Genomic DNA, 17,991 nt, shown 5'->3' on the forward strand with positions numbered 1-17,991 from the left:
TTTCAATAAGGATGTACTTGTCAACCCAGGTTGACTTTTGTAAGAGCAGACAAAATAATTACTATCTGTATAGAATCACAGCATTTTCAGGGGTGGAAGAGACATTTAAGACCATCTAGTTCCAACCCCCCTGCCATGGGCAGGGACACGTCCCACTAGATCAGGTTGCTCAGAGCCCTGTCCAGCCTGGCCTTAAAAACTTCCAGGGATGGGGCTTCCACCTCCTCTCTGGGCAACCTGTTCCAGTGTCTCACCACCCTCATGGTGAAGAATTTCTTCCTAGTGCCTAATCTTAATCTTTCCTCCTCTAGTTTGTATCCATTCCCTCTACTCTTATCACTACCTGACATCCTAAAAAGTCCCTCACCAGCTTTCTTGTAGGCTGGAATACTGGAAGGCTACAATAAGGTCTCCTCAGAGCCTTCTCCTCTCCAGACTGAATAACCCCAACTCTCTCACTCTGTCTTCACAGGAGAGGTGCTCCAGCCCTCTCATCATCCCCGAGGCCCTTCTCTGGACACTCTCCAGCACATCCATGTCCCTCCTGTAAAAGGGGCTCCTGAACTGAATGCAGGTGGGAGTACTAAGATACAAATAAGATTTTAGGGAGTATCCTAAGATCCAACTCATCTCTACTTTTTTGAAGTATTATACCAATATCACATTCACACAAGCTACATTTTACTGATATAAGAACAGCATTAGCATAAATTATTGCAGCACTCCTCCATTAAAAACATCCGTGCTTTTAAAAAAATAAATCTTCAATTGTCTTTAAATCAACTTTGTTTTAGAACTACATTTCTTAACAATTCGGGCCAGTGTGGTCTGGAAAATTAAGTTATATCCACTGCTATTTCTTCAAAGGAGGAAGCAGTCAGAGTTTAATTATTTTTCTTCATTCAGAAGAAACTATCTGTAAATTAGAAAAGAACTTATCATACTATCGTTCAACTATTTTAAGAAAAAAGATTCTTAGCTTCTATTGTGTCTAAGGACTTCCTTTACTCTGAAGTAAATAGTCTCTACTATTTGGAATTCCAAAACATGCAGTAAGGTTTTCTTTTAGTAGCACTTTAAAAATCCCTAAGAATCCAAAATTGTACATTATATAATCATTGTTAAATTTGTGCTATCATGTTAGCATTCTCAGGAATTACCAGTCTTTACACCATTTTTTAACCAAGATATCGTCCTTGTGGCTGAGAAGACTTCTTAGTTTGTCTAACTAAAGCACCAATTAAAAATATACATACATAATTAATTCAAAGCATAACTTGCAATATGGAAATAGCTGGTGTTTGTTTACCTTCTCTGCCTAAAGACGAGATTGACTATAAAAGGAAAGCACATACAGTGATGACCTAAGAACTAGCAGCTGACCAATTTGACACATTCATGATTTAAATACATGACCTTGCATAGCTCTTTGTCTTTTGTATGGGTACAAAAGTAGCTAATAATGTTTTCTAAAATTACCACCAACAAGATTTTTCATCTACATTTTGTCGACTAGAAACTGCAAGAACTGAGATAGCCATAATGTGTTTTATCTGTCTTTGCCAATATTTTGTTATTTTCACAGGTATTTTGAAAAAAAAAAGTATTTTTTTCATCAAAAGGAAAACATTTTTCTTATATGCTCTAAAACACACATATAGCCCATCTGTACATATAACATTAAATCTGCATGTCTCTCTTTACAGCTATTCATCAAAAATCTGAGATAATGTAGGAAGGGTAACAGAAGCTTCATATTTAGTAATAACCACTAACACGGAGTCTTGTCTCTTATTGGGCCTACTGAATTAAGAATATGACTCTTACTCAAAAAAACAATTATATCCATGCTGAATACAAAACATTTCAGGTAGCCCTGAAAGACAACTAAACCAAACAAACTTATTTCAAACAGGCTTTAAAGAAGTTACCTCAGATAGTCTTAGAGTTCCCAATTCACTCTATTTCTCATAGTGAATCATTAAAGTATTTTTCTGTTGAACTCAAATAAGCCTTATACACTTATTAGTCTTATTATTTATTACTTATTAGTACTTACTATTGAGATATCAATATTATTTACTACTTATTAGCCCTTATTATAAAAGAATGCATTGCTTCAGTATTCCTTACATGACAAATCTTGTATTTCATAGCATTCTCTGTTTACAAAGCAAAAGCAGTCCCATGTTAGCTTTTCAGTAAAGTTTATCACTGTAAAGCAAATGTAGCCCATTTCATTTAGTCAGTGGAAACATATATATGAAATCATCTTTCATATCAATTTAAACTTGCCATGACTTTGGCTCCCCAAAATGGAGATAATTGATACTGTAGAGATCCATATCTTCAGTGTGCCATGCAAATGTTGTTTTCCACATGCCAAAATATAGATATGGTGTATTTACACCCTCAATAGAAATTCCGCAGTCTTCTCCTACAACATCCAGTATTGTATTAAGATGGCCAATATTCCATTCCTCAATACCCTGAAAAAGATACATAATACATGTATTTAAAAAATTACAACATAATGCAATGTTACATAATAGTCTCAGCAAAAAAGATACACACCTGATCTAGAGGTTCAAAAGGCTGCAGATTACTACAAATCTATAAACCCTTTGAAAGACTGTTGAAGTTACCCGAAGAAAAATTCTCTTCACCTTTGTAAGACTTAGACCAGGTTCTAAGTCTGAGATATTCAGAGCAGAGAGCATCAGGAAATTCGTATCTGTTTAACACTTAATATATCAACTCTAACATGGATTGGAATACCATACAAAGTAGAAATAATAGCTGTAAACAAAATCTTTGATGAGCTGATAGATGGAAGCCACTACGTTCCACTGACCCTATCTCTACTTTTTAATTATTTACAAAGTAATATTAGTAAGAAAAAAATAATTAAGAATTTAACTTAGAGGTATAAATTTATTGTTTCTCTGAGAAGTATAACAACTAAAAACATTAAATCACTTCAGAGGTATTTCTAACCACAATGATGTACGCTCAAGAAATACACCACAGAAATCTACTGATTTCATGGGACTTCAGATGATTCCTTACAGTATTGCCTATAAAAGTTGTATATTAAAAGCTATTCAGGAATTCATTCATGTAGTTTTTGTTGTATTCATCTACAAAGTGCAATTCTAACTTCAAGTAATACAGTGTATACAAGTCAGCATAGCAAAGATCAAAGCTATAAAACTGAAGAAAAAGAGATTAGATTTCATTATAACAGTAATTATTAGAACCTCCAGGGAAGACATTAGGTGGAGCTCAAGTAGTCACAGAAACAAGAAATATACTCAAAATGATTACAAACTCAATTCTGGCAAGCTTCTTTATTGAGAAGACAGTCACTAAACATGCCATTAAGCATGACTTGCTCCACATCCCCCATCACTGAACTCTGTACAGTTCTGGTAATCCTACGTCAAATTTGGGGAATGAACTGATGGCAGAATGCAGTTCTGATACAGCTGGTTAAGACTAAGAAACATGATGACAGTTTGGGCAGGTGGTGAAGTAAGAATACAGGTAAAAGCAAGAAGTAATGCACATTTAATACTCTCTCTTTGCACTTCCTTGTTTTTTTGCGATTTTATGGAAAAGGTTTTACAGAATGAGTTGATCCAAACAGATTATTCTTTTAATGGAAACTTTGGCTTTGATGCATTTATGTGAAATTCAAATATTTAAAAAAAAATCTAATATCATCATCAAATATCTAATGCCATTACCAAATGGAAAAAAATAAACACCAATATGAGTAGTAGACATTGGAAAAAAAATTGCACTTTCAAATCTAAAAATCATAACCATCAACAAGGTTAGAGATGTAAATTAAAAATTAAAAAAAGAAACAATCTTAACAAATTATTCCTCAAATTAATTTACAGATTTTACTTCTTTATTAAAAAAAAAAAACACAGAAAATTTGTCTTTGTTCATAAACTGTGCAAATTGAGAAACAAATTAATACAGCAAAATAAGAGCAATGAGAGTAAATTAACCAAGTAGGCAGGAAGACACATACAGGATTAGAAGACAACAATAAATAAGTCAGATAAATATCAATTGTTGAGCTAGGCAGTATACTCCTCCTAGCAGTAGCCAAAAGCAGACAAGAAGCAGTGCAAGCAAAGAAGTACTTCCACAGAATACCCTTCGATCTGCAGTAATGTGCAGTATGAAGGTTGCTCCAGATAGGCATCACTCTTCTACTTAACGGTACCTGTGGACTTTTGCCAATTTATTTGTCCAGTCACCTTCTGTAATCCCTGTAAGCTTGTAATAATCCTAACATCTAGAAACCTTACCCTTTTCTAAGACATGATAGTTAGAAGAATAAATTTTTAATTTTTTTTTTAAACCACATCTCATCTTTTCAGCCTCTATTAAATCAAGTCACCAAGCAAATAGTTAGCACTTTGTCCCTAAAACAAAAGCAACTACTCCCACAGAGAACAATCCTAGCTTGCTTCAAAATGCCAAACATACCAAATGCACAATCCACAACATCTACATTCAGTGCATGAGCCATTTTAATCTTGCAAGTTATTTTAATCAAGTAGTCTTGGCTCAAAAGGAGATGTTTGCTGAAATGCTGATTTTAACTCTTCCTTTCTTCCTTTAACTACATTCCTTTAATTAAAAAAAAACCCTACAATTGTTTTATATCTATGCCTAGACTGTTACAAGTATTAGAAACTATTATTAAAGATGTTACTTTCCCTCACCAAAATAGTTTAATATTTTAATATTCAAAATTATTAAGTAAAATGCTTCCATGAACTTTTAAGTAAAATATCATTTATACCTTTTCCACTAGTTACATAATTGTTTTTCAACTTTACAATTAAAAGGCACACTAAAAATACTACAGAAGCTGTAACAGAACAGTGCAACAGCTCAATGCACAACAATACTTCTAAAAAGTAAAATACATAATTACAGGTTATGCTATGTTTAATAATCACTACTAGAACAACAGTACACACACTACTTGACAATAAGATGTAGTTAGTATTTTTGTTACAAATAATAAAAAAAAACATTTAATCACTACATTCTGTTCAGTGGTAGGAAAATACCAGATCCTTATTCTGCTCATAATATCACAATAATATTGGAATATCAGAATTTCAAGGGAATGTGTAAATAAGGTATATGTAACTTATCCACATTTTACCGCAAATTCTGAATACCATCTGTCATCTTTGACAACCACACCACATAATCCAACATCAGGAAAAAAGCTGAAAAATAAGCTGAAAAATATAATTCACAAATTCTTTAGATGATTCAAACTTACTTTAAATTACTAGTAAGAGTTTTAATTACTACTTTAGCAGCCTTTCAAACAGCTTTTAATGCAATGTGGAGATAAAATGGAACACTTCACAAGCAGCTCGCAAATACCTGAACAGTTTAGAAGCAGATGACCCATTCTTTTCTCAAAGACACAAAGAAAAATGCAGCTATTGATACATTTGTTAAAAGTGAAGCTCAAGATTATAGCCAGTGGGTAAGAATAAAATAGGCACCAAACTAAATTATTCTTTATTCATTTCCTATTTTCAAAGTACTTAAAATACAGACATTATACTAACTTTTCCACTTTACCTATATCAGCCAACAGTGTGATGTATTCCACGTTTAGTAACATGATTTCTGTACATCTACATTGCTAAACACAAATAATTTTTCAGTGTCCGTATCTCCTGTTATTATATAGTAGATTCATTTTAATATTAACCTAGCAAACAAACATCTGTTCTACAAAGAGGATTTAAAAGACTCTATGACTGACTGTATCAGCTCAAATAATACATACAAGTTTAAAAAAGAAAACAAAACAAAAAAACTAAGCCAAAAATTACTAAGAGACTAAGTGAAAAGAAGAAACATACACAAAAACTTGTACCTAGTCAGCCACTCCTATTCTCAGCATACCCACTCACTCATACAAATCAATAAAATAAAAAACCTTCACAGGTTTTTATTGCTTCTTAAAAGTGCAAAAAATACAAATAGAAAATTGCTACAAACATAATCACTGCACCATAAACAGAGTATGAAATACAATCTCCCCCATTTGATCTGTATTTAATTCTTTGTTTTTCTGGGTATAGGCACTGCTTTGTAGCACCCTTTTGAAAGGTGAGGAAAAAAAAATAGAAGCAAGTAGATTCTTTCTGGAAATGCATACTAGAATCAAACACTTAAGTGAAGCAATGTTCACCCAGGTATCAACTGTAAAAATATCATAAAGGATATTTCACACAGAATCATTTAGGCTGGAAAAAAACCTTCAAATCATCGAGTCCAACCATTAACCAAACAGTGGCACATCCACCACAAAACCAGTTCCCTAAGCACCACAAATACACGTTTTTTAAATGCCTCCCAGGGATGGGGAATACACCACTTCCCTGGGGAGCCTGTTCCAATGCTTTGCAACCCTTTCAGTGAATAAATTTCTCCTAATATCCAATATAAACCTCCCCTAGTATAACTTGGGGATTTTTTCTTTTATTCTAATGCCTGTTACTTAGGAGACCAAACACCAGCCTCACTACAACCTTCTATCAGGCAGTTGTAGAGAGCAATAAAATCTCCCCTCAGTCTCCTTTTCTCCATACTAAACAACCCTATTTTTCTCAGATGCTCTTCACAGGTCTTGTTCTCCAGACCCAAGCTTTGAGAAGCCCATTTCTCATGAGAATAATGTGAGAAGCAGTGCCAAAGACACTTGAGACCAGCTGACCTTGGCTGTTTCAGACATAGGGGAAGCCTCTAGCAGTTCCTCACAGAATCCACCTCTGTAGCCCCCCATTACCAAAACCTTGCCATGGCAGACTAGATATATACTTGGGCTAGTTAGTAAAAGTCAATCTGTAGGGCTATCTCATAAAGCATGGAAAAAACCTCAAAGTGAAAAAGTGTTTTCTCATGTTCAGGAGGAAGGTCCTGTGTTTCAGTTTCTGACCATGGCATTTCATCCTGCCACTGGGCACTGCTGAGGACAGCCTGTCTTCATCCTCTTTGCACTCTCCCTGCAGGTATTTATATACATCAATAATGCTCCCCTTGTGTCTACTTCTCTCTAGGCTGAACCATCACAGCCCTCAGCCTTCCATTATATGAGAGATGCTCAGTCCCATCAGCATCCTACTGGCTCTTTGCTGGACTCTATCCAGTAGCTGGATTGATTGCTGTCTCATGTTCAAAAGACCCCAGGATCACCAAAGGACTTTTCTGGAAAGCAGCTTTACATACCCCAGGCATCACCTGCACTTGCCCTTGTTTGAGATTCATGAAGTTTCTGACAGCTTCTTTCTCTGACCCACCAAGGTCTGGTGAGCTCTAGACAGCAGCACAACCCTCTGGTGTATCAGCCAGTCCTCCCAGTTTGGTGCTCTAGCCCAACATCCAAATCATTACCAAAGATGTTAAACAGTACTGGAGTCAGTACTAATCCCTAGGGAACAGACAGAGAAGCTGTTCTTTTTGCCCTCGACATCTGTCTGATTCAGTTCTTGGGAGGCTCTGACGTTTTGCACACTTGGACAGCATGTCCATATTCTTCCCAGGTTACACATTATTCTTTCCACTTCCTGTGTAATTCTTGATTATGCTTGGGTTGCATGAGAAGCTACTTCCTCATCCGTGCAGTCCCCTGGCATTCTTTGCCTGACTTCCTGCTTATTAGGATGGACCACACTTGAGCTTAGAACAGGTGACCACCCACAAGCTTTCTTGTGCCCCTCTTTCCTCCAGTGCCTTATCCCACAGGACTCTGACTCTTCCAAGCAGATCACTGAAATGGCCAAGGTCTACTCTCCTTACTCTCCTGAAAGCCAAGGCTGTGGATCTGCTTTGTCTTGACACATCCTCTCAAGATCCTGAACTCTACCATCTCATGGTCACTACAACCAAGGCTCCCTTTGATCTTCGTATCTGCAAGTCTTTCCTTGTTCTAGAGTATGAGATCCAGCAGACAGATTTGGTCACTAATTTGATACTGATGCTCTCCAGAGACTCTTGGGTTGCATGTGCCTATTGCTAACTTCCATCTTGTTAAGCTGTAACTCAGATGACATTCCTAATTCATTTAAAATTAATTAGGCAAATTCAATCTCCATATATAATGCCAAAGTGATACTTTGAAAACACCTTAGCTTGTTCTTTGGTCAAGGGATAGAGCCGGAAACATGTGCATCTATTGCTAGAATTACATTAGAGATGCATCTACAGTTTAGCAAATTTAACCAATCGGTAGCCTATAAACTACATTGAATCTATCACTTTTGTATTATTATTTGTATCATATATTGTATTTTATATATATATATATACGGTCCCCAATGCTTAGATATGTAAGAAGGCAGGCATTAGGAATTTCCTTATCAGGAGTAATCGAATGAGAAAATGGAAGTACAGAGATTACTTTTAGACAGAAACTGAAAAACAGGAGTGAGAGAGAGCCAAGACAGTGTATGTAAGAGATTTTTCCACACCTTGGCTTTTCTCTACTTAAGAGCAGATGGTATTGACATCACTAAAGTCAGATGTCGTTTACAACCCATTAGCAGTCACTTTTCTTTGGAATTTTTACTGAAAGCAAGACTTTTGTTGCTAGATCAGTCTGGTTAGGGGTTTTGTATGTCTTACCCGTTAGTCCATAAAAGTATAATTTCAAATGAATTTTTTTTAAAAAAGCAAATCCCAGGAAACAGAAGAAGTTGTATAGGGCCCTTTGTAAGCCATGCAACAAGGAAACAATTTGTGGCCTTAGTGACTTTAATTGGTTCAACTTAATCAAGTCAAAAAACGACATGGAAGTGGAAGGTCTAAAAGTAGCTTACAAGAACAGGGACCGTACGGAAGAAGTAGGCAAATTGCAGTCTTTAATTTAGTCACAGGACCAACTGCTAATAAAAAGTTAATAAAATTTTAAAAGTTATGATACCAGACTGTTTCCTTGGGCTTCCTGGCAGGAAGAGAAACTTTTGGCAACTGCTTCACAGGTTAATCATTCACAGTCTAAGAAGGCTCAAGTTGGCACGACATTGATGCCAACTCATAAGGAAATACCATAATAAAAAATAAGCACTTCTCAAGTAAACTTCCTAAACAACCACAACTGTTACATGTTTCTAATCAATCCATGAATCAATTTAACAACTGCAGCTAATGAGACCAGTACTTTATTACTGACATTATAAACTCATCCAGAAATATAAATTTTCACTAAAGTTCGGATTACCTTATAGCAACAAAAAGACAGAATCATGAACGTGTGTATAATCATGTTCATAGTCTTAACAGAAACCATAATCCTTAAAATTTCTTCTTTGGTGCAATGCTTTTTCTTGAGCCACCTATATTATCACTCTTCTATAAAGCACTATAATTGAATGTAACAGCAATTAAAATGCATACAGCATAGACTAATATTTCAAGCATATATTCAATTATCTTAAATTCACTTTTTATAAAGCCCTGGAACAGAACACTGACTCCCATAAGTTATCCCATTATTCCTAAGAACTGATCTGTGTTAGAATTCTCAAATAAACAAGGATAATAAAGATATAGAACAGAGGCTCTGGAATAATCCAAATATCACAAGAGTAAACTTTGAATAATCTACAGTAGTTGTTAAATTTAGAAGCATGCATTTATACCTTTTTTCCTGGTTTTGTTTGGGGTTTTTGCTGTTACATGTAACACAGGTTTTATAACTTTGCCCTGCCTTACAAACCCCTCAGTCTGTCATTCACTTATTTAAGAACAGCAAACAATACTGCAGTCTCTCTGGCACAATGCCAGCAAGGTGCTAGATTCCATAAAAAACAATATGCTGTTTCTTGAAGAATCTAAATAGTACAAACAAAGTCTTCACAGCATACTTCAGACAGAGATGTCTTGATGTAAAACTCAACATTACCATGTGGGAAAGGAAGTCTAACTGGTAAACATGCAAACAAAAGAGTAAGAACTCGCAGCACAGCAGCATTTCACGCTCATTTTGATGTCCCAAGTGTATGTACACATCACACCTGCATTAGGTTTCCTATGCTTATTTACTTGAAATCCTGCCAGATATTTACCTATATACACATAACATCTATAACACAGTATTTTCTATAAACTGTATTTGTTGAAAAAGTAAGCATTTGGGTTTTTTAACCCAAACAGGCTACTATGACAAATTAATTCTGCCATCTTCTTTCTGCTGCATGTCACCCGAAACTTCAGCTACATGTATTCACCTAATTTCCCCAAATAATGACAATCCTGAACCAAACTGAATCAAGGCTTCAGACTAATCTCTAATTGCAAACAGAATCCAAAAGATTATTTCTTAGCATGATCTTCAAGTACAAGAGAGGAAAAATATTGGTAGTGCAAGTGCACCATCTGCTGGCCAAAAATTAACAACGCAAAAATATTTTTAAGAGAATATTCTGATCAGTAGCACCCGTTACTTTGTCACCAACAGCTTGGTACCAGGGGTTTATTTTTATTTTCCTCTAAACCCCACTGGGCTTTACATCATGACATGGCTGTCACAATAACTGTTCTATTTGTTCACACTCTTTCCTCAGCATCTGTTTCTTCAACTGTTTTCCTTTGTTCTGGGTTTATTTTAAAATAATGCCCATTTAATGACAGCCATTAAGATAATTTTGGTTTTGCTGTTTTTTGATGTTTTTTTAATTCTACCTATTTCTGTTGCCTTTCCCGCTCCTTTTCTTCCCACTCGCACTCCCTCTAAGCTTCCACGGGTTCTTTGTCTCCTCTTCCTATACACCTAACATGTGAGTTAGGGATTGCTGAATGCTGCACTTCAAACTTGATCATTTTGACCCCCACAATCACCCCTATCCTTCTGCAGCCTCTCAATACAACGACAGAGCAATGCCATTAGAAGATCTCTGATCTTCTCTTTGACCAGTCAGCACTTCACCTTGAGCATTAGTCCATTTTCTTTCTTAACATACTGAAGACCAAAGAAAACCATTTTATTTGTAAAAAGCCACATCAGAAGGCATTATCTGCTAACATTAAAGGGGACAAAAGAAAAAAAAAAAAACAACAAAAAAAAAAAGGCCAAGCTTCTATTCCCCAAAAGAAACATTGCTTTCCTGAGCCCCTTGGGGCTATCTAAACAGCTACCTAAAATGTCTCTTCACCAAATGATCCCAAAATCAGATTCTTCGATTGTTATCTAAATATTTTCTATTCAAGTATTTGGAAAAACAAGATAATCTGGTCTTGCCACTTTCTCTATTCAACACCTGGGCATTTATACCTATGTTTAAAAGATCACGCAACCTAGTGCAAAAATTGAATTGCATCTTGGCTGACCATATTTATCTTTTGATAGGGTCTTCAAGTTATTTATCTTCTGAAAATATGAAACACTAGCACAGCCTCAGACCACTTACCACAAGGAACTACTAGATCTTGGGGGGATTTTTTTACTGATTGATTGGGGAGGCAGTTACACAGAACATGAAATAACTCAAGAATTCTACACAAAACACATGTTTTTACAGAAAAGTTTGCCCTATTTTTTTAAATCCTCACATCTGTTTTGGAATGCTAACATTTCTTCTGTTAGACTCATTACTAAAATAATCATTTCAATATCTAGTTCCTACAACAACTTACACAGCCTCATTGGTATCAATGGATATTCTGCAATTCTTTTCCTAGTGAGATCTGTCTCAAAGAATCCCTTTTATCCATGGATATCTTGGCAAGTAACCAGCAAAATTAATTTCCTTAGAAGTTTCCATTTCATGTATTTTAATTCAGAGATACACAGTAATTGTAAGCACATTTCCATGAAACTGCAGGCATTTCAAGATTCATAACATACAGCTACTGGTCTTCCTCAGTGAAAGAGAAAGAAATAAAGAATTTAATCTTTTAATGTTCAAATAAAAGTTAATTTAAAATATCACTAAATTTCCAGTTACACAGAGAACACACACACTGATACGTTAATAAACAAATATATAAACAGGAAGAAATCTCAATGTGATGGACAGTTCAAAGTGGAAAAAGGGAAGAGTCTTAAAATCAGGAAGAACAGCAGTATCCTACAGTCTAAGGACAGAACTGTCATTCTTGCAGATGTAGAATTAATTTCAACCTTGCTTGGAGTCTTTAAAGTGAGCAACACAAAGATTTCAAGAGACAGATTCTCAGTCACAAAGCAAGAATGTATCCTTTAAGTACAGTACCCTTTAAAAGAGGGCTGGAAGAGAGAAACTTCATAAAAAGCTATGCATACTTCATCATAAATGCTCCCATTGATATCTGCTCCATAAATTGGTGCCACAAAAGTCAAGTTCTTCCAGTATTTACGCTCCAAATCTTCATAATCTACGTATCTTGGGGTGCAGTATCTGCAGAGGAAGAGGTAGGCAAAGGTTCAGCATAGTCTGCGAACAACCACCTTCAAAACGGACTGTGCTTCTCATCCTGTAAACAGAATTCTAAGAGAATTCACTGAAACAGAAGAACTATTACTTGTCCTGAACTGTTAGTTTCATGATTCACCATAGCATGTAACTTTCTACCTAACAGCTACAGTATGGCTGAAGCCATACACCTACCAATACATTATTTTCTTCAGCCTCCAGCAGATAAATAGCATATTTACTGACTGTCCTCAGGCTGAGGCCCTCCCTTTCGTTTCTCTTCCATAAAAAGACACAAACAGAAAAGCCAGTTACGTGACAAGTACTTGTTATTCTCCCGCCTGACTACCAGCTCTGCAAAGACACAGATGTAGGTCCTTAACAAGCCTGTCTCAGGACAACTCAAATATACTAATTCTTCCAAGTAACAGCCCTGCCAGACAAAAAAGACACTTCCTTCTCTTCTTCCTTCCCCAGAAATAGTTGCTGAGGAAAGGTGTTCCATACGTAAACCCACTTAGGTATATACTTTCGGAAGATTACTCAAACCTTGTGTAAAATACTCTTGCACAATCACAACACAAGCATGCTACCACAGAAAACATCTACCAATAGCTTTTGCCTCAAGATTCTTTGGGAGGTCTCTACTCTGTATTTAGGTCTTTAGAAAAGAAAAGTTGCTTCCCCATTACTGCAACTCTGAGAAGTTACATTTCACATTAGCACTGCAAACTTCCTATATTTGAACTACTGGAAAGAAAATGTAAACATACAAGAGTTAAGTAGTCCAGATAAACTTAGATTATGTGAGGACATAAAACAGACAAACAAGATAGCAAAACATATCTTAACCAAAACATTTTCAGCAAAGGTGTGGTTTCAACTATTTCTCATTACACAGCTCGAGAAATCAGACTGTATTTTAGCTTGACACTGAGTAATATGCACACAATCTCAGTTACCATCATGCAAGTATCTTGATTACAGGATGCATGTGTGCCCACATTTCCAAGAGGTCAAAGTGGAGAAGCAGCTTGGTTCAATGGTGAATTGTGAATGGCTAAACAAATGAGAGCTGCAATGCATTGTACTGAGCACACACAGTCCTTTTTAAAAGCAGCTGTGATTTAATTTAGATGTTCATAGCCCTTCTCTCTTTCCTGAAGGAAATGGATAACATCACAAGACTCAAGAAAAGTCTTTAAAAGGAGAAGCCTTCTTCATTAGGGAACAAAATTATTTTTATGGGAGAAGAGAGACACTTAGCTTCTACTTAATAGTTTAAGAACTATAGACTGCATTAAGAGTGTTATAGGAGACTTTATTATACATTTTCTCAAGAGCAGTAATGACTATTTAGAAAGACCTACAGCTAGTAATAGAGAAGGCCTCCCAGCTGCTCTTAACTTCACCTGTGGAACAAAGTTGTAAACCGATTTCAGTAAAATCCTGACTACTGAAATCAGAAAAAATTCCAAAACACCATCAAAGACAAAGAATATAATAAACTTCACTAACATCATGATACATACTAAAAACTTCACAGTATTTATACATTCTGAAACTATTTTTAAAAATTACTGTTTCTCATTTTATCATGGGTTCATCAAATATCAACATATAAGAACAGGCATCATGGAAGTTTTCATCAGATACCATACAGGCTTTATATTTTATTCTCCCCTTTTACAGTTACTGAACAAGTAACTTTAAGATCTACAAAATAAGTTCCCATTCAAACTCAAAGGCATAAAATTGTAAGCACAAGAACCAAATTTTTTCACAAGTAATTTGTGGGCAGAAACATATTTTAATTTAAAAAAGGAAATCAGTTTGGCATGTAGTTCTACAAAGGCACAGAGACTATGGATATGTTTGCTGAGAAGCCTGTTTAAAAGCTTTTCATATCCTAGTTTTTTTCAGATCTTGATAACAGCATCTCTTCCTACCTTTTTAACTTCTCACACTAACTTAAAAGAGAAACTTTCCTTCAAACTAGGGCAGTGTTAGCTTCCTTCATTAACTTCAAATGACTTTTCTCTCTAGGATCTTTTGACTCACCTTCCAGAAACTATTTCCAGTCAGTTTTGAGGAAATACTGAAATAGAATACACTCTTTTATGTGACCAAAAGGAATGGAGAAGAATTCCTTCTGTCATTTCCCTCTTCTTGGAATGCTCACCAATTTGAAAAGTTTTAGTATAACTGTAACAGGTTTTTTCCCTCCCCTAATATCAATCTTGCAGAAACCAGAACACAGTGCTACCCGCAGTTAGTTCTCTTAGATTAATGAAAAAAATTCTGGGTCCATTAAAAAATATGCTGGTTTGGGGTTTTTTTTTTCAGAATTACTTTGATAGGCCATTCCAGTATCCAGGCCAAAAAAAGAATTAAATATTAACCATTAATAAGTCTACTCAAAATAAAGCTCAGATACAAGTTTGTATCATCTTCACTATTTTCAATACAAGTATTTGTTAGAACAGAAAGAAAAAAAAGGTGCACAGGAAGCACTGTCTCTCAGGGTTTTCAGATGTTTTCTTGCTGTCAGATGCTTTAAACAACAGAAATACAAAAAAGACTCATACTGTGGTATCCTGCCACTTAGGCGAGTGAGGAGACTTACGCTGATGAATAAATGAAAAAGAAAAAAATACCAGCTGCCTAACACAATTCAAAGAAACAGTAATATGTAAACAAATAAATACTTGTCTTTCTAACCACATACATACTTGCCACTGTTGGCCAGCTGCTTGAACTCCTTCACTGTCATCGGCTTTTTCTGAATGTTGTACTGTGTGAAGAGCCCTGACTGACCAGTGACCATTTGCTGAATTGGAGCAGGAATCACCAAATCTTCAATATCATCATAATGTTTTCTTGGCTTCCACTCCTTTGGTGGGATAACCTTTCAATTCAGAAATAAAAAACAGGACATAAACAGTTGCAATACCAGTTCACAAAATATTCAAAATATAATTCACAAAAACTATATAGGCCGTGACATATGATTGTTATCCTCAATTTAAAAAAAAAAAAAAAAAAAAAAAAAAAGGGTTGAAACAAAAGATTGACAGTCCCCATTTATTTGGTGTAGACAGTCTGAACAGCTTAATTTATGACAGAAAAATGAAAAAAACCCCACCCATTTTAAAGAGCTTCCAGTTTTGAAGTCTGTTTCGCTTACTCCCCATAACACTGCAGGGTATGACTCTGTTACAGTAAAAGTTTGCACTAATTCAAATATAGTAGTCTTTCCATTACCGTAATTTAAATCTCATAATTAAAGCTATGTGCAGATTAACCAATTATAAAGTTAACATTTTTATTTCAAATACCACAGAATTGCCCAAAGTCTGTGAAAACTCCTCAGCAGATTAAGTGTTAGCAATAAAGTCATTAGAACATTTCAAAGCAGGCAGTAGTCATAACAGTGTTCATTAAAAGGCTGTGAATTTTGAACATTCCTTGAATACAGTTTTCCATCTGAAAAAAGAAAAGTGCCTACATCTGAAACTGCAGCAGTTTTAAAACATAGCATCAGACCTTTTTAATATATGTTTTTGCTTTAACTTTTTCAGTGATATGTTGTTTGATCCACTCATATTCATTCTTTTCTGTGGCACTTAGATGAAAATTATACAAGCATTGGCTTGGAAACTTTTTTAAGGACATACCACAATGTAAAATACAAATAAGAATACAAATAACTAACACATAACAAAGCAGGATGACTTTCATAAGCATATATCTGCCATGTACAAACTGCAATAATTGAAAAACTAATTCACATCTTAGAGGTAGCCTTTACACAAGACTAGCTAGGCTGTTCCTCTAACAAGCATTTTAGTATTTCATACAATACTGTTCATCAGAGATCTTGCTATTACATAGCTTCAAGAAAGTAAACAAATCATGTGTTGCCTTTGGAAAACAATTACAAAAGGGCAAATGGTAATGTTAATATGCTCAAGTAGTTCATCCCTCAAAGAAATCTGACCAAGACCATTCATGCTAGCAGGCCCAAACAGAAGCATCAAGATGAAGAAAAACTACCAGATAATAATTTACTTCCATACCTACTGTTTTTCTTTTAACTATAAACAGGTATTTTTATCCAGTTTTTACATAGATGCAACTCTCACTTTTCCTTCTGAGTTTCTATTAGAATGTAGTTGTACAGGGACTACTTGGCATGTTTCAGTGTTGTTTGTTTTCACAGAAAAAAAAATTGAGTCATCTTGTGATTCCTACTTACTTCTTTTACACAAATCTTAAAATATATGCACACCAACAACACACAAAATCTTGGTTTGGAAGCAGAGAACTCATGCATTCAGAATACATACATCAGAGCCAAATATGTGCATAGAGATATACATTTTCATGATTGTATTGAGCATGAACTTGCAGATATGGCTCAAATATATGAATACTGAAAAGCAAAATTTGCATTATCCTATTCAATTGAAGGTCAGCATGTTTTAAGCAATTTTGTAAATACAGGTTCAAAATATCCCCTTTCAACAGAGTACTTTTTAGAGAAGTGACTTTTGTAGAGTCTGATGTATTAAGAAACATTTTATAAGAAAATAAAAAGAGTGCCTGTCCCAAGAATCTGAATTCTGTAAGACATACAGGACAAGGGCTTGAGATATTAAAATAACATATCCAAAGTAACATACAGCTAGTCAGTATAGGAGCTGGAAATAAAGAATAAGTCTCCTTCATACCACTGACCTGTTTCACTGAAGCCTTCATCCTCCTCTTTAGTAAAAATAAACTCTTCAAAGTCTGAAAATTTAGGTTTTCTCCATGGAAGCAACCTAGATCATACTCATCATCCAAGCTGTTCAGTGAAGTCCTGAGGCAATGCTCGCTGATATAAATACATACATCTATATAGATATACTTAGATATATAGATAGATATGCATGTATTTATATATATCTATATTAATACATATATCTAAACTAATACATACAGCTAGATAACATATATATATATATCAAACATCCTAAGCATATTAGCACTGTCCAGTGTTATTTAGTCCTTTTTTAAGGATAAAATCCTCTGTAACAGTAACACTAAAATACCTCATCTATGCCTGAAGCTCATTCCAACCTAGTGGAAATTTCTTAGCCCATTTGGTTGAAGGATGTCACAGTATATTATCTGCTCCAGAAATGGTTTAATGTTGTTTGTCTAGAACAACAATAATTTATTTCAAGCATTGTATTAGGAACTCTCCTCATTTAAAAACCACTTTATTCCCTGCACTACCACAATATATGCAGGCCTTACGGTCATTTTATCACCATCGACACGGATGGTGCAAAGGTATGAGGATTTTATGCCCTTACACTTTTGCATTTAACCCTAAGTACTGGGTAAATCTACGATCTCAGCTTAGAGGTCAAATTACAGTTTCTGCAAATGCATATAGCTCCTCTGGTGGTGGTTATTATCTTTGCAGGGACACTTAAGTCTGTACATCCTAGACTTTAATACAAGCAAGTTCCTCTCTAAGTTCATTTTA

General features: G+C 35.2%; 1 protein-coding gene across 3 annotated transcripts in view; it reads right to left on the reverse strand.

Moving 5' to 3' along the window:
* The window catches only part of KDM4C (lysine demethylase 4C), a 242,846-nt gene that overhangs the window by 207,084 nt on the left and 17,771 nt on the right, over positions 1-17,991 (reverse strand). For 2 of the 3 annotated variants that reach the window (XM_071732156.1, XM_071732155.1), the window contains exons 3-5: positions 15,185-15,360; positions 12,323-12,437; positions 2,296-2,489 (exon numbers count right to left, since the gene is read on the reverse strand). In XM_071732156.1, coding sequence (XP_071588257.1) covers positions 2,296-2,489; positions 12,323-12,437; positions 15,185-15,360 — 485 coding nt within the window. Of the gene's footprint in view, positions 1-2,295; positions 2,490-12,322; positions 12,438-15,184; positions 15,361-17,991 lie in introns of those variants that run through there. The other variant, XM_071732157.1, reaches the window with a different exon arrangement.

The sequence above is a fragment of the Heliangelus exortis genome, chromosome Z (assembly GCF_036169615.1).
Source record: "Heliangelus exortis chromosome Z, bHelExo1.hap1, whole genome shotgun sequence".
In the NCBI taxonomy this organism is placed as follows: domain Eukaryota; kingdom Metazoa; phylum Chordata; class Aves; order Apodiformes; family Trochilidae; genus Heliangelus; species Heliangelus exortis.